This window comes from Penicillium manginii (genome assembly GCF_028828005.1).
Source record: "Penicillium manginii strain IBT 31320 chromosome Unknown utg000011l:1.0-1395921.0:1.0-1396616.0, whole genome shotgun sequence".
Taxonomy (NCBI): domain Eukaryota; kingdom Fungi; phylum Ascomycota; class Eurotiomycetes; order Eurotiales; family Aspergillaceae; genus Penicillium; species Penicillium manginii.
The window spans coordinates 753,551-774,372 of record NW_026643112.1 but is presented as its reverse complement, the minus strand read 5'-3'; the positions used below and the strand labels follow the sequence as shown (position 1 = coordinate 774,372).

Sequence of the window (20,822 nt, the reverse complement as noted above, 5' to 3'; positions counted from 1 at the left end):
TGTGGCTGAAAGAAGTGGGGAATATTTGGGACCCTCATTGATGCTCTGCGGTGTGGGGTGCGGTGAGGATGAATGAAGCAGTGGGAATTTAAAACCGGCAGAATAATGAATTGCGGGATCGGATGAATTCGAGACGCTTCTTCTTCCCCAGTCTTACATCCTTTCCTTCTTCTCCTTGATACCCCATTTATCACTTTCACAATGGCTGCTCGCGCTCCTTATGTTGTCCCTGCTCTCAAGAAGCATACCGCCACGGTGATCATGGCCCACGGTCTGGGCGACAGGTTGGTCAACAATGAACTAAGCCCATCAAACGGAGTTAACTAACCACCTTTCTCGATCTACAGTGGCGCTGGATGGTATGAAACGATCGACAATAAACACTTGCATACCGAAAACAACACAACTGACTGATTGACCATCCAGGATGGCCCTCGCTCAGAACTGGCGCCGCCGCGGCATGTTCGACGAAGTCAAGTTCATCTTCCCCAATGCGCCCTCCATTCCCATCACAGTGGTACGTCAATCGCATAGAGAACGGATAAAGCACATCGCCTATCGTGAGCGAGCTAACAACTCTCCAGAACATGGGCATGAGCATGCCTGGCTGGTACGACATCTCCAGCCTCGGCAGCGACGTGAGTCCCACCCCATCCAACAAACAACAATCTCTCCCCACGAAGTCTCCCTGACATAACACCAACCCCCAGCTCCGCTCCCAAGATGAACCCGGTATCACTCGCTCCCGCGACTACTTCAACGGCCTGATCAAGGAAGAGATCGACAGCGGCATCGTGTCGACACGCATCGTACTGGGCGGTTTCTCGCAGGGCGGCGCCATGTCCGTCTTCACCGGCCTCACCGGCGATAAGAAGCTGGGCGGTGTCTTTGGTCTGTCGTGCTACCTCCTTCTCAGCGATCGGATCAAGAGTTTCATTCCCGAGCAGTGGGAGAACAAGAACACACCTTTCTTCCTGGCCCACGGTGACGAGGATGATGTTGTGAAGTACCAATACGGTAGCCAGTCGGCGGAGAAGCTTAAGGAGCTTGGTTTGACCGATGTCGAGTTCAATACTTACAGGTATGTCCTTATATGACTCTTTCTGGTTGTGCATGAATGCGGAGATGCTAACTAGTTGCACCAGCAACCTCGGCCACTCGGCTGATCCCGTTGAGATCCAGGATCTGGAGAAATTCTTCTCCAAGGTCATCCCGGCTGAGAACGGCCAGTCAGCTGGTCTATGACTTGATGAAAAGAATACTGATGTTGGGCGTGTTACCGATGCTGCTGGTAGATGGAGCTACGCTTTGATTCTCGGCTTCGTGGTTTTGATTGCTGCAGCCCTGTGGTCAAAATATCTCTCTCGACCGGAAAAGCAAAAGCAGCACCAGACCTAAGTTGAAACATCTACAATGTTTGTTTATTTTTCATTCGATCTGTACCTGCCAAAGCCGAAACGATCGATGCATGTGATAGAAAGCGCTCGCCTAGGTAATAATGCAATGCCAGATACTGGTAAACAAATAATAAGCACCTGGACAGTAGATGTCCGTTCAAGAACAGATCGAAAGCAAGCGAAAATAGTAAAATCCAAAACCAAAACACCTGCAAGTTCAACGCTTCCACCACCACCGCCGCCACCAATACCCCACTTCACCCCCTCATCGCCTTGGCAATCGTCTCCTCAATAGCCCTGATCATCTCCTTGTTGTTTTTAGGATCAAACGGAACCATATGCTTCGACCCATGATCATAAAAGGCCGCATTCGCCGGCTCACACAGCTTAAACAACTTCATACCATCCGGATAAAGAGGGTCCAATTTACCAACGATATGCGCCGTCGGAATTGAAATCGGGAACTCATCCTGCTTCGGAGCCACATATTCCAACCCGGAACTTTCCCAGGGTGCTCCACCGCACAAGAAGACAGCAGCGCGGAAAAGCGGTGGCGAGGTCGGATTTGTTTTCGCGTGGTGCATTATTAGAGCTGCGGCGAGGGCTCCGCCTTGTGAGAAACCCATTACGGCGTCGAAGGGGCCTTTTTCGGTGATTTTTTGATAGGTGTGTTCGAAGGCGTCGTGGAGAGATGAGCCGGGCAGTGCTGGAGAGCGTAGGTAGTGGTTATAAAAGGGTCCTTCGACGACTCCTTCGAGTTCTGTGGTCGAGGTTGAGTTGGTTTAGTATTTGGTTTTTGTGTAATGTCATGAGGGGAAGCAACTTCAAGTTGAACTCGAAGGTTGCGAACTGCCAGCGAGATATATATCCCGAGGTCGGACGAAGCATTGATAGGCTTACCTGCTTCAACGCTCGCATCTAGACTGCCGTTCACGAAGGTGAACCTATGACCCTTGGCTTCGAGGGCTTGACGCAATCCTCCGGTTTGGATCTCGAAGATCTGTCGGGGTTAGTACAGTATGGAGTGGGGTGTTTCAAGGTGGGATGAAGTGGCGGACCTCGCTATTGGTGCTGGCGCCGTGCAAACAGAGGAAATGCATTTTGTGGTAGTGTTTTTGGACAGTGTGTCCTATATGGGGAGTGGAAAGAGGATGAGAAGAGAACAAGAGGAAGCAGAGGAGGTGTATCTGCAGGTCGGAGGTTCCTAGTCAGAGCGCAGAGCTGCAGGGGGTTTCAGCCCTAGCGATGTGATGTATTTCCGGGTTATGCAGTAGGGGAGAGCAGATAAAAGTAAGCAGCATAAATGTATTATTTATTTAGTATACCTACCGTGTACTATACATCTACTCTAGTTAGATTATAGTAACTATAGCTGTAGACGAAGTAAATGAAGTATGTGATAGCCTGAGCTTATCAGATCGACACCTGACCAGGATGCCTTACCTTCACTCTTTTCTGCTCACCTCAACTCTCCTACAGCCTTGTCTTGTGGCAATTCCTTCACGGATCATTTCAGCTGCAATCACAACCTCTTTCACCAAGCAATAGGTTGCGATCCACTCATGACCTTCTCTCAACTCCCACAACAGGGTCATCCCCACATGTTTTGTTCCCGAATGACACCTCGGCCCCTCCACGCGTCATGGCGATTCCCCCATCGGCCATGAAGGTACGGCTACTCCTACAGCATCAACCTATCTTCCCTCAAAATGGACCTACGTGATATCCTCGCTACCACCGGCTTCGTGACCTATGGCCTGCGACACCCTCTGGAAGGCTTGTCGAGCTTCGGCCCTACCGTGAGCGAGGCTACCTTCGGCCTCCTGGGCTCCTCATTCAAGCCTGAGCGCGATCTCCCTAGCCTGGAAGGCAAGACTATCCTCGTTACCGGAGGTACGTGAAACATCTGAATACAATGCAACTAAATGATGTGTGTCAACTGACCCCTCCCTCCACAGGCAACACCGGACTCGGCAAAGAAACCATCCTCCAGCTCGCCAAACACCGTCCCTCGCGCATCTACCTAGCCGCACGCACCGAGACCAAGGCCCGCGATGCAATCGCCTCCATCCAGTCGGAGCTTTCTTCCCCGGCCGATATCCGATATATCCCGCTTGATCTGAGCTCCTTCAAATCCATCCGCACCGCGGCAGACAAATTCCACGCGGAGAGTGACCGGCTGGATCTCCTGATTCTCAATGCCGGGACCATGGGCAACCCACCCACCAAGACCGAGGAGGGATTCGAGGTGCAGCTGGGCACCAACCATATCGGCCATCATCTGCTGACGAAGCTCCTGCTCCCGACGCTGCAGAAGACCGTCGACGAGATCCGTGCTAGCGATAGCAATGCCACCCCAGACGTCCGCGTCCTCACATTATCGTCTGCCGCCCACGTCATGAGTCCAGCGACCTTTACCGGGTTGACATCTACGCCTTCCCTTTTGTCATCAAGTACCTGGCACCGCTACGGAGCCTCCAAGGCGGCGAATATCTTCTTCGCAGCGGAGCTCGCTCGTCGACACCCGGATATTCTTTCGGTGTCGGTGCATCCGGGTGCAGTCAACAGCGATCTATACGCCCATGCCAAGGCGACCAGCTCACTTATGAAATACAGCTTAACCGCCGTATCGTCATACTTCTTTCGAAACACCAGCAGCGGTGCATTGAATACTCTCTGGGCGGCTGGAACGCCGAGAAATCAAGTGATCAATGGAGCCTACTATAGCCCCGTCGGCGTCCGATGTGACGGCACTCAGTTTGTTCAAGACGCCGAGATGGCCCGGAAACTATGGGATTGGACTGAGAGCCAGATTTCTGAGCGGAGTTGATTGGGCGGATAACATAATTTTGACATTGGGTGCCATTGGATCCCATCTACTACCTTAATCTATATCATCACATCACCATGACAAGACTGTTATAATCGATGCAACTTTCACCCGAAGAGCTTCACAATGCATAGAGCATCCATCTACATTCCCATTCCCATCCATCTCCATTTCCATCTCCACCTCCATCTGAATCCAATCAATCTACTCACCCCGTGAGAACCAATCTGACCACCCCGTGGAGGCAAATCAACAACACGAATGTCATCACGATGACCATCTACCCAGTCATTCGACTCGCCATCCCAAAGCCTCACCTGGGCCCATTTCACCTGCACCTCCACCACTTTGCAAAGATTCCCACCCGACACTCCCCCATCGCCAGACCCCAAACTCGCACCTACACCAATCTACACCCGGGCGTCCCACCACCAACAGACCCCAACATGAGCCGCATCGTGGTAACCGGCGGCTCCGGGAAATCAGGCCAATACGTGATAAACGAGCTCCTAGCCGCCGGCCACCAAATCCTAAACCTAGACCTTATGCCAATGACGCACCCAGACGTGCACACGTTGAAAACCGACCTAGCGGACAGCGGCCAAGTCTTCAACGCCCTATCCGGCCAATGGACCCTTCACGAGCCGTTTCCCGAGGGCCTTCCTCCGCGCCCAGACGCCGTGGTCCACCTGGCAGGCTACGCGCGCAACATGCTCGTGCCGGACAACGAGACGTTCCGCGCGAATACGCAGGGCACGTACAATATCGTGGAGGCGGCTTGTAAACTGGGGATTCGCAAGATTATCATCGCGAGCAGCGTGACTGTTTACGGGGTTAGTTTTGCGCAGGGGGATGCGAATTATCCATACTTTCCTATTGATGAGGAGCAGGATGTGAATCCGACGGATACGTATGCGTTGGCGAAATTGTGCAATGAGCGGGTGGCGAGGGGCTTTGCGGCACGGTTTGGGGTTGATATTTATATTTTACGGATTGGGAGGGTGATTGAGCCGGAGGAGTATAATGGGGAGATTTTCTATAGTTATGTTCATGAGCCGGAGCAGTGGAAGGTGCATGGGTGGTCGTATATTGATGCGAGGGATTTGGGGGGCATGTGTGAGGCGGCGGTGCGGACGGATGGGTTGGGGTTTCAGGTTTTCAATGCTACGAATGATACTATGACGAATGTGCGGAAGACGGAGGAGTTTTTGAAGGAGAGGTTTCCTGGGACGCCGATTCGGAGGGGGTTGGAGGAGTTTGAGGCGCCGTTGTCGAATGCGAAGATTAAGCGGTTGTTGGGGTTTCGGGAGAAACATCCGTGGAAGAAGTATTTTACATTGTGGGAGGAGGGTGATAGAGATGGGGAGGGTGAAAATAGTAGTAGCTGAGTAGGAGTAGTGAGAATTGAATTGTTTTTCAGTTGTGTCTAAGAAGTGTATCTGTGTCTGATATCCCGTACCCGCAGACATGAGGCTGTCCCCGTCCACCACGGGCAGTATAAAGACTGCCGGAAAGAGATTGTTAGGGTTTAGCCGAGTCATCAATTCCTCCCACACAACTCCAGTTCCAACAAGAAAGAATTGATCTTATTAGATCTGATCATACTACCAATTTAATTAAATTACTCTCAAAATATTGTACAGGGAATAAATGTAATGTAGAATGAGTACACCCGAGAAATCCCAGGGTATTAGCGAAAAAAATCGAGAAGTGCACCCCACACAAACCAAACGGGCATCTTCACCTCTCAACTTGGCCTTGGACTCTCTCCGATCTCCATAACCCCTCCTACACCACCGGTACGTCAACACCACCATATAGCTTTGTGTTTACTTGGTTTTTTTGGATTTTCCATTTCCATTTGCATTTGCTATTCTCCGACTTCATCGCCTTCCGCGCTTTTTCCACTGACACCACTCTTCCAGATCCCCGATCACCCCTCACACAACCGACATAATGGATCAGGCCAAGCTGGCAAAGATGCAGGCGAGCGTGCGGATTGGTATGTTCGACTTCTTTTTTTTTCACCCTCCCCTTTTGTCCAATGCACAAGCTGGAGCTGGGAGCTGTTGATGCAACAGCTGGGGTCTGGTTGGTTGGGTCGGGTCTGGAGCTCGAAACCTCCAACCCGCAGCACACCACACACCAGCCATGATCTCATCTCAACTCGGCTTACTCGAAGTTGTTATTGCTCTTGTCGACTGGACTCAGCTTGTGCAGAGTTATAACTAAACTCATTTTCACATGCTGGAACAACCTGGAACGCGATCGCTAACCTTTTCTCTTTGCAGGGTATGTATCAATTCTATTTCTGTCGAATCACTTCTTCCTCCCACTCTTCCTTGACCCCTCCTATGGATTCCGGCGACCGTGGATATGAATGGAAATGGAAATGGCCAACTCGAGAGTGAAATGACAATACATCGGCAACTGCAAACTATCACCATCCCGCCGCAGTCTGGTCTCTCGCCTATGCTCCGCTTCGTTCCGCTCCATCGCCCCCATCGGATCGAATCGAATTGAATCACAATTACCGGTCTGGACACAGCGGAGCAGAGCGGGGAGAGCAACAGAGCAGCAGAGCGGGAAGAGCAGGAGGGCGGCACTTCCGATCACCATCACCATCACCACACAACTCGAATCCAACCGCCATTCCAATCTCCCCCACCTACCACCCACACGATGCAATCCAAGACCCCAACTAACAATTCGCAGAGGCAAGGGTACTCCCCGCCGTAAGGTCAAGAAGGTCACCCGCACCGCCGGCGCCGACGACAAGAAGCTCCAAGCCGCCCTGAAGAAGCTGAACGTCCAGCCCGTCCAGGGCATCGAGGAGGTCAACATGTTCAAGGAGGACGGCAACGTCATCCACTTCGCCAACCCCCGCGGTAAGCCCACGCCCCTCACCCCTCGCAAACCCCTCCGCAAAACTAATCCCCCCTTAGTCCACGCCGCCGCCCCCTCCAACACCTTCGCCCTCTACGGCAACGGCGAGGAGAAGGAACTCACCGAGCTGGTCCCCGGTATCCTGAACCAGCTGGGTCCCGACTCCCTCGCTTCCCTGCGCAAGCTCGCCGAGAGCTACCAGAACATGCAGAAGGCCCAGGGCGAGAAGAAGGACGATGACGAGGATGATATCCCTGAGCTCGTCGAGGGCGAGAACTTCGAGAACAAGGTCGAGTAGATCGTGTGATTCTTGGCTTCGAATGAATATGAGGGCTTGTTAGGCTGTTTAAAAGAAAATTAAACTGAATTACCTATCCTATTTTCTTTTCCCGCAAAACAGGCATTGCAGCTGCGGTGTCTTCGTAGTTGTGGTGGATGGATGAGAGCTTAGCGGTGAATTGTATTGGCTTTTGACGGGTTTTCCGGGGTGTGCTGTCCTTGGCCTGGATGCACGGTGCAGCGCGTGGTGGAATGGGATTGTCGGGAAGAGGAGAGAATGGGAGCAGATCACCATCATGCTACAGTAAACGCATACTATCGTAAACAGCACCTACAATTCCGTGACAACCAAAGACCTCGAGTTCATCAATACCACCCAAATCAAGGATGTATTCTTGTTCCTTCAGATGCAGTGCAGTGTAGAAAAGAAATCTAGGAATACAGTGAGAGTACCGGGAGAGGACATAAACCATTTCCCATGAAAAAAAAAATTGAAAATGAAAAGAAAAGCAAATTTAATAATTCCAACCACGACGCCTATTAATGCTTCCCAATTCGTTCAAGTCCAGCCATCATCGTCCTCCATCCGGCAAAGCCGCTGCGCTGCATTGTACTGCGTTGCGCTTTGTTCATGCTTCGCGTCGAACCTCGGCCTAGCACTTGGATATGTACGTGCACAGCGTGGAGCGTAGAGTATAGAGAGTGAGCCGCGACACAGCAGTCATGTACCGTGTGCAAGCATCCATCCGCTCAAGACTCCTCCTTCAGCCCGCACAAATCCGTGCCCAGGATCATATCAATCATATACCAGAAGCGCCAGTATGCGCCTGATTTGTCGTTGTCGAAGGTGCCGTCTTCGCGGAGCATGGGTCCGTCGCCGACGATGTCGCCGGTAAACCAGCTCAGGATGGGAATTGAGCGGAGCACGCGTTCGGTCATTGTTGGTTGTGGGGGTAAGGCTTCGGTGAGGGGGCGGAGCTTTGTGCGTCGCACGGTTGGGATGTGTGTCATGAAGTCGGATTCGGGTTTGGGTTCTGCGGGTCCGGTGGTGACGGTGACGGGTCGTTGGGTGAGAGTTGGCGAGGCGCCGAAGCTGGTTGAAGCTCCTGTTGCGGTCGCTGTTGCGGTTGTTGTGACTGTTGCCGTTGCCGTGCCAGAGGTGGCGGTTGTGGTTGATTCGTTGAGGGATAACTCTTCTTCTTCGAGGCCGTCGTTGGCCGTGCCGGCGAGGTTGTTCATGGCGAAGGATCGAGGGAGGGTTGAGGGTCCGCGGCCGATATCATTACTGCTCAGGAACGCGGTTGAGTGTGCGGTTGTCAGGGTTCGGGGGCCACGGTTTCGCAGCTGGTTGGAGCTGGATGTATCCATTGAGTCCTTGGGGACGGGGATATCCTCCGCCGGCCCGTGGCCGTGGTATAGCTCGCAGAAGACGAGGTGGCCGTCGATTTCCTGCGGGGAGTAGAAGCATGCCCGGTCGGCTGCCTGTGTCGAGTCGAATGTCACCTTAATCCAGTGGTAACCGCCGTCGTAGCGCTTGGATTTGCGATTGGCATCTGCGGAGAGGTTGGCGCGGATGACGACGTCGCCGGAGAAGAGCTGCCCATACTGGGCGGCGGAGTTGGGGTCGCTGCGTGGGTAATCTTCACAGATCAAGCCTTGCGAGATGCGCTCGTACTTGTCGATAACCTTCCATTCGCTGTCCTTGGCCTTGTATCCGCGCAGGATGCACTCGGTCGCGACCTTCTCCGTTTGTTTGCGGGGGTTGTCGAGACTGGATGAGGATGTTGACTTGGGGATTCCATGGACCTTTTCATCCTCTTGTTGCTTGGCGAATAATTGGCCGAATTCTGCGACGTTGGGGTTCTCGCGTTTGGCTGGAGTTCCGGTGCGGGTTCGAGATCGGGCGTTGTCCCAGCGAGCGTTCCTCCTCTTGCCAAAGGGTCCATGTTCTTCCACTGGTCGGCGGGGATTGCGAGTTTCACTGGGAGCTGGAGGTTAGTCTTCGGGAGCTCAAAGTAGCAATAGAGATGGAAAGGAGAGCTCACTCTTTATAGACATAACCCCAGGGTAGGAGGTTGCCGTTCTCATCTCGTGCGCGCTCCTCGGGCGGCACAGCGTGGTACTCCATGGCGGGTAGTGGGAAGAGCAGGGCAGAACGGGGTATTATCGAATGAGAACTTGAAGCTGGGGAGGAAGAAGAGATGAGAAGAGCGGAGGATCTGGAATGGATCGCACTGAGCGAGTTATCAAAATCGGCGCGGGAACTTTTTTGGTAAACACCGGCGAGCAATGGGTCACGTGATTGCCATACAGCAGTACTGGTAGTATACTGTGTGAGATCTTGAACTGAATCATTGATTCAATTGATTTCGCTGGCATCATATACCTGGGCATTCTAGACTATTGGAGGAAATCTCAACTTCCAATGTTCCAAGGTTGGAATTAACATTATCAACGTTGCCTAGGGCTGTGGCGGTAAGTGGTAGTAGTTATATACTCCGAGTCCGGCTGTATCCTGTTATTGGCCGGAGCAGAGTTATACTACTAGTACTACAGTACGGGACAGCTTCCACCCTTGCCCACCTGGCAGGTGGAAGTTGAAGGTGAACTTGAATGATTATACTACCTTCCAAAGCTAGTACATACTACAATGTACCAAATATCACTTCGAAATATCATTTCGCTTCAAGTCGCACCTAGCACCGGAATGCCGCGGAACTCCCATCTACTAACATACAATCCAATAGAGTACAAATCAACCATATAAACATGATGGAACCATAAAAACCCATGTTCAGAAATTCTGAAGCTGTGCAGTCGCCCATTCAGCGCCTAAATTTGGCGTGGGCTCCGTCTGATGGGTCGAGTGGTTCAATTTCACATCCTTGTTCTCCAGCTTCTGTCGCTCAGTCTTGGAGGTCTGTAGTTGTCCCTCCACTACTTCGGCCTTCATCTCGGCATCGCGGATCCTAGGCGAACATCGGGTTGTAAGAGACTGACGGGAGAAGATAATAGCAACACCTTACTCTTGTTGAAGTTGCTGCAACTGTTCCTGGAGCGCTTTGACCTGGGGGAAATGGTTAGCTGTGATGATGATGGGATATCCGATCGTGTTGGACTTACTTCCTCGGCTTTGCCCATGGTGATATTCAAGCTGATGAGGTGATTGTGGCTGAAGTGTGGATTTCAAAGTGGTTGTTATGTTGTGCTGTTATGTTTGGAAGGAGAATCTGGGGAGATATGAGGTATGGAGAAAAGGGAAGGGATGTCGAATAGATCTGCAAGGTGTTCGTTCTATTTGTTTGACAACTTTGTTTTGATGAGCTAATAATGAAGTCAATCGGCATGGAGTTTCTGCGTGGCTGAAACACTTGCAGTTGGATCCATCAGAATTTACCCCGTTTCAGATAGATCAACTGCGACCGTGGATTTCATCGCTAATTTGCCTGGGTGCGCGCGTATCTTCATTTCATCTTCAACTTCTCATCTGGGATGAGTCTTGGCGAAGCTGTCATCGATCGGGTCTCAAGTCCCAACCACCAACCACCAACCCGCTAATCCCTAGCCTGAAACAATCTAGTCTTGTCGCAGAAACGTAATTCGCTCAGCGTGTCCCTTTAATCCACACACCTCGCCGAAATCACCGAATGCCGCCCCGCGGCGGTGCACATAGTCTACGAAATCTGGCAACGCGCAGGAACCACCAGGGCCCGATCGGCACAAAGGCAAGGGCACGATGCGATCGTTGATATTGATCCGAATGTACGTCTGGTTTTCCATAGACGGACAGGCCAGCCGTTCGAAGGTGATTCGTGCGCCCATGGGGAGAACCGATGAGGTCTTCCATAGTCGGTCAGTCAAGGCATGCGTTGTTGGTAGACTCGTCTCATTCGGGTCGGACAAGATGCCCAATGATGCAAGTAAAGGGGACATATCTCCATCGTGAACACTGCATCAAGTCGTTAGACGCCTAGTTCTTGTTCGTATCCGGGTTTGTGCAAGACTCACAAGCTCAAGTATAACGTCCCGGCGGCCGGGCCAGCCTGGAGCAGAGATGTTGTAGCATTCAACCAAAGCCACCCCATAGCACCCGCATATGAGTTCCCCGGTCCTGCTCGATAATAATGAACAAGGTCCCGAGAATACTCAAAGTTCAGCCAATCGTCCTCCGTAAAGACGTCGCACCAAGGACTCGACCCGCGGATCATAGTTTCAAATCCACACATCTCTTGCATGCTGTACACTTCTGTGTTCGCGAATTTCTCAAGAGCAGGGTTCTTCTCGAGTAGTCTCTTCGCTATAGGTGGGATATAAATATCTTGGAATTGTGCAAGCATGTTCGCCCCGTAGTCGTGTCCATACTTCGGATCCTCGATATACTTTTGGCATGTATCACCCGGGGTCAGTGTGTCGGCGCCACGCTCAAATGTCTCGGGGATAACTTCTAGTTTTGCGTGACCTTTCAGTTCCCAGTGAAGGCCGAATAGACCGGTGGCGAAATGATAAGCTGTGTCTATGACGCGCTGGGAATCGCTAGCCCATAGTCGTGTTGTCGCATTGTCGGGGATTAATCGACTATATCTTGTCCGGAAGCGAGCTCCAGTTGTGAATGCGTTCAAGGTGCCGGCGTATGGACCGGTGCTGGATAATTGTCCAAAATCTCGAGCCGGGAGGTCGGTGAAGTATGTCCAATTTTTGAGAAACGCGAGAGGGCCATTCAGAGGGACTTGGAGTGATTTGACGCGGTCTAGTAATTCAAGATGACCTGAAGGGAATTTGTGAATTGTGAAAAGAAAGAAAAAAAGAAGATCAACATACGATTTCCTGCGGAGGTTGTGGGGTATCTTTCTCCATGACGCGACATCTGAGCCCGTCCATTAGCTTTTCTTCATTGAAGTCATGGAATAGTTTTTCGTAGAAGAACGAAGATTCATGCATACCAAATGCACCTGCTCAATCGAACACCCATCCGGAGGCGCGAGATTAGACGACTCCTCGCGATCATCGATCTTCTCGATCCAAGGTCCATTGCCACCGAGGTGCTGCAGGAGGTTCCACCCCTTGCGATGCTTTTTGGATTCGCTTCCTGCGGGAATTTGGAGAGGGTGGAACCAGGTCTTCCAGCTGCCGACGTGGGGAGATGTAGGGCTGCGGTCCCTCCCAGGCGGAGTAAATGACTGTATTATTGACGAGGACGCCGATTCATGATTGTAGAATGAAATGGCGCTGAATATCACGAGAAGGAGAATCGAAATCTTCAAAAGCGAGCGTTTATATGGCATTGCTTGGTCCTGGCTGTGCAGTAAACCGCGTACTCAGCCATGGAAGTTGGGGTGTTGTGGAGAAAAGATGCGAAGTTGGGCGATCATCCGCCCTTGCCAAGACAGGGCGGACCGAGGAGGAGTGCCGCCACATCAACTATTTATGAGCAAAGCTGATAATTTTACAATTCTCGTTATGAATAGATCAATGGCAACTTTCAAGGGTTCAAGTCATACTAATCAGTGAGCACGCATCATGGGGCGATGTATAGAATGGAAAGGAAGTAATACTAACTATGTGAAGCCACTCTTCTGATTAGCCGAAAACGCCTACATTGCGGATTACATTAATTTGCTGCCATTTATTACCAGGTTGAAAGTGCTTGACATTGAAACGATATCTAGACCAAGATGAGCATAGAAAAACTTAGGATAGAAGCCGAAGAAGGAAAAAGGACAACACATTTTTTCAGGAACTACTCCATTGGTTCAATATCAAATCGGAGATGAACGGTATCCGCAAAAGAAGGAGCAGTGACGATTCGTTTGATATGCTGGGTACCTCGGGGAAACGAGCCCAGTACTAAATAAGAAACTACCTTTCCAATCCGAGTCCCCAGAATCATATCAAACATATCCGTATTGGTAGCGGAATCCCAAATTTGTTCACCACTGGTCGGCCAAGTCAGGTTGTTAGCTTCTGTATACACATGGCGTTTTACAAAGGGCAACGTCTCCTCATTCTCAACTAGGCACACATATACCTGTTTAAGACTATCAGTGGGTTGATCTTTAGTATAGATGGCATGGCAAATTTCCGACATTCGAGGAGCGGTGGAGTCTTTATCTCGTCTAATTCCCATAATAACCATCGCACTCGGTGCGGTGTATCCCCACCAGGCAAATCTCTCAAATATCCAGGAACCTTCCAGATAGTTAAGATTAGGATCGAGATTTAACACTTGATGGTCGGGAATATGGTCGGACTTGACGTATCTGATCGGCAAGGCGGCGAAGGTTAGATCGTATGTGCTTGATATAGTTTCCCAACTTAAAGTAACCTGGGGGACGAAACAATTGGGTTCATTGGGATCTTCCATCCATCGCCGCCGCTGTGATCCGTGGTCTTTAAACCTGGTATGTCGAAGTCGCAGTACTTCAGGGTCTTCAATACTATCTTCACTATCTTCAGAACTCTCACTAGAACTTGAAGAACCGGTGGGATCTACCTTTGCATGATCATCGTAAGCCTGAGGGTGGCATGCGTGGTTTTCATCATTGGACTCGGAGGAACTTGGATCACAGCAGCCAAAATCACAACGGGGCATCATTTTCATTATATCTCAAATGATACTAGTAGCTCGTTAAATATCTGGACTGCCCAGGTGTGATATATCATAATAAATGCTGGCATTAAAGCGGTCTTTTGTAAGCTCGAGGCTATCTGTGATCAAAAGGCGTAAGCATATTGATAGCAAATAGAACAATGGAATTATTTCATTTGTTTGTGGCTCTTGTACGGAACAAAGCACTTTGTCGGCCCCTGGAGGAGATGAACAAAGCAAATTGAGATATAGAAAATTAGACAATATGGTTGACTCGGTCCATTGTGTACTCAAGGACCAAAGCAAATGCATGCAAGTTCGAAATGCGAAAACAGCTCCTTAGAAACACGCAGGACTGTAGCTTTACGCATCTATCTCTACAAACACTGAAGAAAGAAGAAGAAGAAATGTTGAAACTTCGCATTTGGAAAGCGGTAGCCATGATTGGATATTAAATAATTTACGGTTTAAAAACGGAGAGAAAATGTCAAGTAGATCAATGTAAAATATTGTGTTGGGAAAATAAGGAATGATCTGCAGGGTCGGTGCAGATTCGTAGGCCGGTGAGCCGACCCTGAAGATCACAAAGTCACAAGCATAGATGGAGTAATGCTTGTATTTTAGCCACTTGAATAAGTACAAATATGTATTCAAGCTTAAACTGGGAATCAGATATTAGGATAATTGTTAATAAGTAGATTCTACAATGTTCTACGATTTCATTCGGTAATTGTTGCGGTTAAATTGAGAAAATCTCACTCCGATCCCGCATTCTCCCCTTGCGAGATCCTTGGCACTCGGCAACCTTAGAAATCATCCTTTTTTTTCTTTCCCCAGACTGTCCCCGGAAACCCTATGTCCTATTCATGAGACATGCAGCCACGGTCATAACTCCAAATATTTCGGAGTTCATATTATCGCGTTATCGTGCATATCGCGTTCAATTGTCCGTTTTAGACATGGAGGGGCAGACCGAGGCCAAGGGGGACCGTGACGTGGGTCCGCCCGTTATTCACGACGATGAGACCAGCGAGGCACCGACGATTCTGGAGGAGAAAATGGAGCGCACGCTTGTCAGGAAAATCGATATGAATATCTTGCCTGTTGTCGTCTTGCTGTATTTGTTTAGCTTTCTCGACCGAGGTGAGTGGTGCCATTCTGACTCACTATTTTATTTGCGAACAACGCCCGGAACCGTGACGCTGACTAAAGGATTTTGTAGTGAATATTGGAAATGCTCGTTTATATGGCCTTGAAGAGGACCTTGGATTGGTGGGCGATCAATACCAAATCGCGGTTTCAATCCTCTTTGTTACCTACTGTGTATGCAGAATCCTCTTCTCCCACTTGACGCCGCTTGCTAATGCCACTTTCAGTTCTTTGAGGTTCCTTCAAACCTCGTCATCAAGAAATTGAGGCCTTCACGGTATATCGCTGCCATATCCATTGTCTGGGGCATTATTGCAACCCTCACTGGTATCGTTCAAAACTACAGCGGCCTCATTGCCTGCCGGGTCCTGCTCGGTGTTGTCGAGGCGGGTCTCTTTCCCGGGTTCATTACATACCTCACCCTCTTCTACAGCAAGCGTGAACTTGCTGTCAGAACGGCGTATCTTTTCAGCAGCGCTGCCATTGCAGGTGCCTGTGGAGGACTTCTAGCTTACGGAATCGGATTCATGGATGGCATCAGTGGACTGCGTGGCTGGCGCTGGATCATGATCATCGAAGGAATCCCAACTGTCATATTGGGCGTCGCAACTTGGTTCTTCCTAGCAGATGACCCCGACACCGCCTGGTATCTGAACGAAGAAGAACGCGCACTTGTCGCGCGCCGTCGGAGTCGGTACATCGGTCAGACTGAATCTGCGCAAAAGTTCCACTGGGCAGATGTAAAAGAAGGTGCTCTCGACTGGAAAATCTGGGCATTCTCCATCGGTCAATTTGGCGTTGATACGATGCTTTATGGGTACAGTACATTTTTGCCGACCATCATCAAGGGAATGGGTAACTGGTCGGTTCCTCAAGTGCAGGCTTTGACCATCCCATGTTACGCAGTGGGTGCAATCGCTTATCTGATCACCGCTTGGATCAGTGATCGGACGCAACATCGTGCGTTATTCGTTTGCTTATTCAGTGTGATCTCTGTGGTCGGGTATGGCATCCTGATCTCGGATTCTTCGGCTGGAGTTCATTATTTTGGTGCCTTGATGGTTGCCCTAGGCCTTTACGTTGCCGTCGGTCTGCCACTTGCCTGGCTCCCCACAAATCTACCTCGATATGGAAAGCGTACCTTTGCCACAGGTCTGCAACTCACATTCGGAAATATCAGCGGCGTGATGTCTCCATTTTTGTACAAGACTTCGGAAGCGCCTCGATATGTTCGAGGAAATGCAGTCACGCTTGGCTTGGTTGGCTTCGCTGGAATTGTGTACGGCATTATGTGGTATTGTCTTCGTGTTATAAACAAGCGTCGGGCACAAGGCCTCGAGGATGAAAAGATTGCCTCGATGTCCGAGGCAGATATTCAAGAGCTCGGCGATCGGAACCCACGGTTTCGCTACAGCACTTGAAGTGACGCCGCATGCTTTTATTTTTAGCATCTTCCTTATGCTCGTTTTTATTAAATTTCGGTCATTATTAGATTCAATAGATTACGCCGCTACGGATTGTTTCGTTATAAAGCACCTGGGCAGTTGAGCGAGGAAGCAAACATCTATTTCTAGCGAAGAATACAGAAACTGCGTTTTTTCCACCTTAGAACTCGAATTTCATCACTTAGCCGCCTTTGGGCTACCCTCGCTATGTTCAATCTGTTCAAGCTGGACTTTCAACGGCTCTTCTTGGTTCTCCTCATCCTTCGGGAGTTTGGCCAACTTGCTGGCAAAATGCACAGTTTCTGAAACGGAAATATCTTGCTGAAACAAATCCTCGAGCTGTTCAAGGCTTTGTCCCATTGTTTCTGGATAGAAGAAATAAACCGCTACAATGTAAGTAAGCCCAGTGATGGTGTAGACTATGTAGTACCGGTAACCGATACTCGCCAAAGCGATAGGCGTCACCATCTGAACAACAAAGTTCCTGCCAAATGTTAGATGAAGTAGGAAAGCAATGCTTATCAAGAAACTTACCAGAGCCAATGATTTGCAATCGAAACGGATGTCATAGCCACTCGCAATCTAACAGGGGCAATCTCTGTGCCATAAAGAAAGCTTGGACCCAGAAAGCCGATAGGGAAGAAGAAGTTGAAGAGGAATACAAAGAATGTACTTCCTATCGCAGCCCCGCGATTGCTGTTGCCAAAGCTGGATGTAATTGCCATACACATCATACATGTCGTAATTCCAAATCCACAAAAAAGAAAAAGCTTCCGCCGACCAAAACGGTCAATGGTAAAGAAGGCGATGAAGGAAGCGAGGCACTTCCACGTAAGAGCGCACGCCGCTAGGATACGTGTAATCCCATCTGATAGGGCCAGATTATTCTGGAATATAGTGGTTGTATATGTACTTATGACTTGCGCTCCTGTCATCTGAATCCAGAATTGTAGGCCCATGCACAGCATAAAGCGATAAAAGAGTTTGCCATCCTTGCTGGTAAAAATGTCCTTAAGTGATGCGGCATTGCGAGCTGTTTCCTCAAGAGATAGCTCAATTGATGCTATCTCACGTATGATTTCATCGGAATCTCGATCTTTATTCTTGATCCGAGCAAGCTCAACAGAGGCCTGTTCGATTTCCCCAGCGCGGACAAGCCAGCGAGGTGATTCGGGAAAGAAGAAGATGGACACACACAGCACCACCGAAGCAACCGTGGGAATGGCAAGGGGCACTCGCCATGACACAGCGTGCTTTTGAACATGCGAAAAGCCAAAGTTTAGCCAGTAGCTTGCCACATAACCGCTAGTAATGAAGATCCCATCAATCACAACATGTCTGCCACGGTTTGTAGCTTCGGAGGACTCGGACTGCCACACAGGAACAATTGTCGCAAGTATCCCAACTCCAAAACCTGTTATAATTCTGCCCACAAAGAGCTGTGATAACTGGAAGGATGTGCATGAGATGACTTCGCCAATGAATGTCAGAACACCTCCGAGGAATATGGTCTTCCGACGCCCGAGCAGATCCCCGACAACAAAGCAGCACAAGGACCCAAAAAATGCTCCAAGGGTGAACGAAGAGACATAAATTCCTTGAATGACAGAACGGTGAGATTTCAAAGCCCCGGTTGCGTGCACAGTATCAAGCTGAGGGAAAAATTCGGTCCAGCTTTCGAAGGAGATGAGTCCTCCTACCACAACTTGATTGTAACCAAATAGAAAAAAGCATGGAAAAGTAGCAAAAATTGTTTGCAGCAAGTGAAGCGATGCACCTTCAGCCATGATGGCTTGTTTATGAAAAGGGCTTCCAGCGGTTGGGAGAAAAAACTCGAATCGCCTGCCCAGGTGGTCTTGTCTTATAACGGCGAGAAATTATTACGCCATCCCCCAGTGCGGGGATATGCACCCCACTCTCCCCTCCACAATTGTTGCATTTTGCGGAGATATGCCGATGTTTTGAGGTTCAATTTCAAATCACAGCAGTCAACTTGGATAGAGTGGAGCGCTTTCTTTGTTCAGAGCCGAAATATACAACCGAGCTCGGCTTTATGGCCGCGCCAAGAACCCTAGAAGTCTCAAGGTTTCCCGCCATATACTGATGAGAACCTTGGAAGCCCATCCTTGGACCGCCATATCTAACCATAAGTTTTCCCGAGGTCAGAAATGGAGTGTCAAATTCTAGAGATACAGTATTTCCTAGCATGTTATATGATACAGGCTAGAGCTTAAGTGATGGGAAAATCTGTAGGTTTAACAAATAAACTTTCTTAGCTGCCAAGGCCCGGGCTCAGGCTCGGGCTCAGGCTCAGGCTCAGGCATACTACCCAATTTATTTCGGCTATTGGTACAATTTAGGGTACCTGATATCTAAGTGACCTTTCCAATATGATTCAAATTATTTTTTTGAATATCTACCTTATGCGCTTGGAACATATGTGCCTAGATACTAGTAATCACCTAAGCACCTGCCCATAGACTTGTGTTCTAGGCAAGGTTGTTAGGACACTAATTTCACTGAGTCCATTTGAGCGTTTGATTGGCGATTTCTTTCAAGTTCAAAGACTCGTCTAAAATTCTTTCTTTCCGTCTGCATTTAAGCTTATTCTTCCATTCATTCATTGTCCTTTCTCCGTTTTCATCTTTGTATCTTCCAAACCTGCGCTGTGCCTCAAAGATGATCAAAGACCCTTTATCCCGGGGTTTGAATCACTAAGCACTCGACTTAAAGGTATAAGACCGTCATTCTCCGTATATGAATATACTCAATCCTTTGAGTACGGTATCATCCAAGCTAACAATCGAGCATCATATCAAAAATTCTCAACAATTACGTGAATTCTGACATAGGTTCAACCATTACGATATCTTGCACAGCTTCCGATCAATAACAATCTATATTCACAAGAGGAATTTAAGGTGATTATATTATCCCCCTACTCTCAGGATGTCCGACACCCAACACAGATATTACGGACCTCGTAACAGCGACATTCAGTTAATGGGCGCCCTGCTACGGAAGTGGATACAGGATCCGGATTTGCCGAAATGCCATATCGAGAGAAGTACTATTACTTTGAGAGATCTTGATAGGTATCCTGGTATTCACGGAAGACTGTTACCCAATGAAGGACAAATTGATCCCGTCGAGGTGGTTTTTAGTGACAGCTTTTTACAGCAGATAAGTGATCTGGGGCTACCTGATGGACTTGACCGTCAAACAGACGCAACATCTCCGTATCGCCATTTTGATATCCAGTGCGCGGTACTTGATTGGGTTGGTTGCACTGGACCCGGAATGATTTGCATTCACGATATGCGCAGAGCTAGTTTGAATCTCTTTGAACCGAGAATATCTCAGATCACCCAGGCACTTTATGAGGAGCATTTCTCTCTTCAAGATCTTCGATACATTTTTCTGACCAACATTCCCCAGTCCCCCAGGGTCCCTGAGTCGCTTGATACTAACTTTTTTATCACTAATTTACTATACCCCATGGGAGACGTGAGATGGCCAGTATATGAGCCACAGTTATGGGAAATTGGTACTCCTGCATATGAGGCTATACTGGGATCTCAGCTTGGCAGAATTTTTGCTTATTTCGTTTTAGGTGCGTTTCCGCGAGGTACTCGACAGATTCAGGGGATTGCCGTATGGGCTAGTAGCAGAGGGCTGCCTTGTCTACGTTTTGATATCGAGCCGATTTCGTAAGGTTTAAAATGTTTCGAGGTATTGAATTATCTTGAATCGCCCTTTCATGAGCAATCTAACATGCAATGCGTTATTTTTAAAGCAGTCTCTACTTTGTTTACTAATAAATAGAAATGTTCGATCACAGGAATTTGGTTACTAGAAGTACGACTCGGATGGGCCAGGGCAGTCAAATGAGGAAATCTTGAAGAACTTTTGTCGTCAAATGTTATAGAATAGTTTTTCCATCATTTACCCGCTTTTGACTTGAGTTTTATTCTCAATGCTAGTATCATTATTGTTCTTTTCAACCCTGGGCCCTATAACTGAGTATTGTAGTAGGCTCTTGAGTAGTTCAGGTTGACTTTTTGACATTTTTTCAACACCTGGGCGCTGCTTCGAGTATTGCGGTGGTCAAAGCCTCGGCTTTGAGTTCTCATCAAGATGACTACTAGTAGTATGTACTATTGTTTTGCCAGTTCCAAGATTTATTATACAAAAGTGGAATACACTGGACATTATTAATATATCACTACATACCAAAAGAACCTTGCTAA

The 20,822-nt window shown here is 49.0% G+C and overlaps 7 protein-coding genes across 7 annotated transcripts; 4 read left to right on the top strand and 3 right to left on the bottom strand.

The window, feature by feature from the left end:
* Positions 1-201: 201 nt before the first annotated feature.
* Positions 202-1,245, top strand: N7533_013565 (palmitoyl-(protein) hydrolase; the record flags this gene model as incomplete). Its single annotated transcript, XM_057110215.1, has 6 exons — positions 202-284; positions 348-359; positions 427-517; positions 585-638; positions 711-1,081; positions 1,146-1,245. 6 exons carry the CDS (start codon positions 202-204, stop codon positions 1,243-1,245), a joined length of 711 nt encoding a protein of 236 aa, XP_056952917.1.
* Positions 1,246-1,654: 409 nt separating this feature from the next.
* On the bottom strand, positions 1,655-2,497 carry N7533_013564 (uncharacterized protein; the record flags this gene model as incomplete). The annotated part of the gene is made up of 3 exons (XM_057110214.1): positions 1,655-2,157; positions 2,298-2,397; positions 2,456-2,497. The coding sequence occupies 3 exons, from the start codon at positions 2,495-2,497 to the stop codon at positions 1,655-1,657; spliced, it is 645 nt and encodes a 214-aa protein (XP_056952916.1).
* Positions 2,498-3,106: 609 nt separating this feature from the next.
* N7533_013563 (NAD-dependent epimerase/dehydratase family protein) lies at positions 3,107-6,184 on the top strand (the record flags this gene model as incomplete). Its single annotated transcript, XM_057110213.1, has 4 exons — positions 3,107-3,290; positions 3,356-4,222; positions 4,666-5,595; positions 6,153-6,184. The coding sequence occupies 4 exons, from the start codon at positions 3,107-3,109 to the stop codon at positions 6,182-6,184; spliced, it is 2,013 nt and encodes a 670-aa protein (XP_056952915.1).
* A 419-nt stretch (positions 6,185-6,603) lies between these two features.
* N7533_013562 (nascent polypeptide-associated complex subunit family protein) lies at positions 6,604-7,411 on the top strand (the record flags this gene model as incomplete). The annotated part of the gene is made up of 3 exons (XM_057110212.1): positions 6,604-6,683; positions 6,943-7,115; positions 7,173-7,411. 3 exons carry the CDS (start codon positions 6,604-6,606, stop codon positions 7,409-7,411), a joined length of 492 nt encoding a protein of 163 aa, XP_056952914.1.
* A 731-nt stretch (positions 7,412-8,142) lies between these two features.
* Positions 8,143-12,674, bottom strand: N7533_013561 (uncharacterized protein; the record flags this gene model as incomplete). The annotated part of the gene is made up of 6 exons (XM_057110211.1): positions 8,143-9,373; positions 9,438-9,576; positions 11,181-11,341; positions 11,401-12,157; positions 12,211-12,256; positions 12,333-12,674. 6 exons carry the CDS (start codon positions 12,672-12,674, stop codon positions 8,143-8,145), a joined length of 2,676 nt encoding a protein of 891 aa, XP_056952913.1.
* A 2,263-nt stretch (positions 12,675-14,937) lies between these two features.
* N7533_013560 (putative MFS transporter) lies at positions 14,938-16,548 on the top strand (the record flags this gene model as incomplete). Its single annotated transcript, XM_057110210.1, has 3 exons — positions 14,938-15,121; positions 15,201-15,301; positions 15,355-16,548. The coding sequence occupies 3 exons, from the start codon at positions 14,938-14,940 to the stop codon at positions 16,546-16,548; spliced, it is 1,479 nt and encodes a 492-aa protein (XP_056952912.1).
* A 201-nt stretch (positions 16,549-16,749) lies between these two features.
* On the bottom strand, positions 16,750-18,359 carry N7533_013559 (uncharacterized protein; the record flags this gene model as incomplete). Its single annotated transcript, XM_057110209.1, has 2 exons — positions 16,750-17,056; positions 17,107-18,359. 2 exons carry the CDS (start codon positions 18,357-18,359, stop codon positions 16,750-16,752), a joined length of 1,560 nt encoding a protein of 519 aa, XP_056952911.1.
* Positions 18,360-20,822: the final 2,463 nt, after the last annotated feature.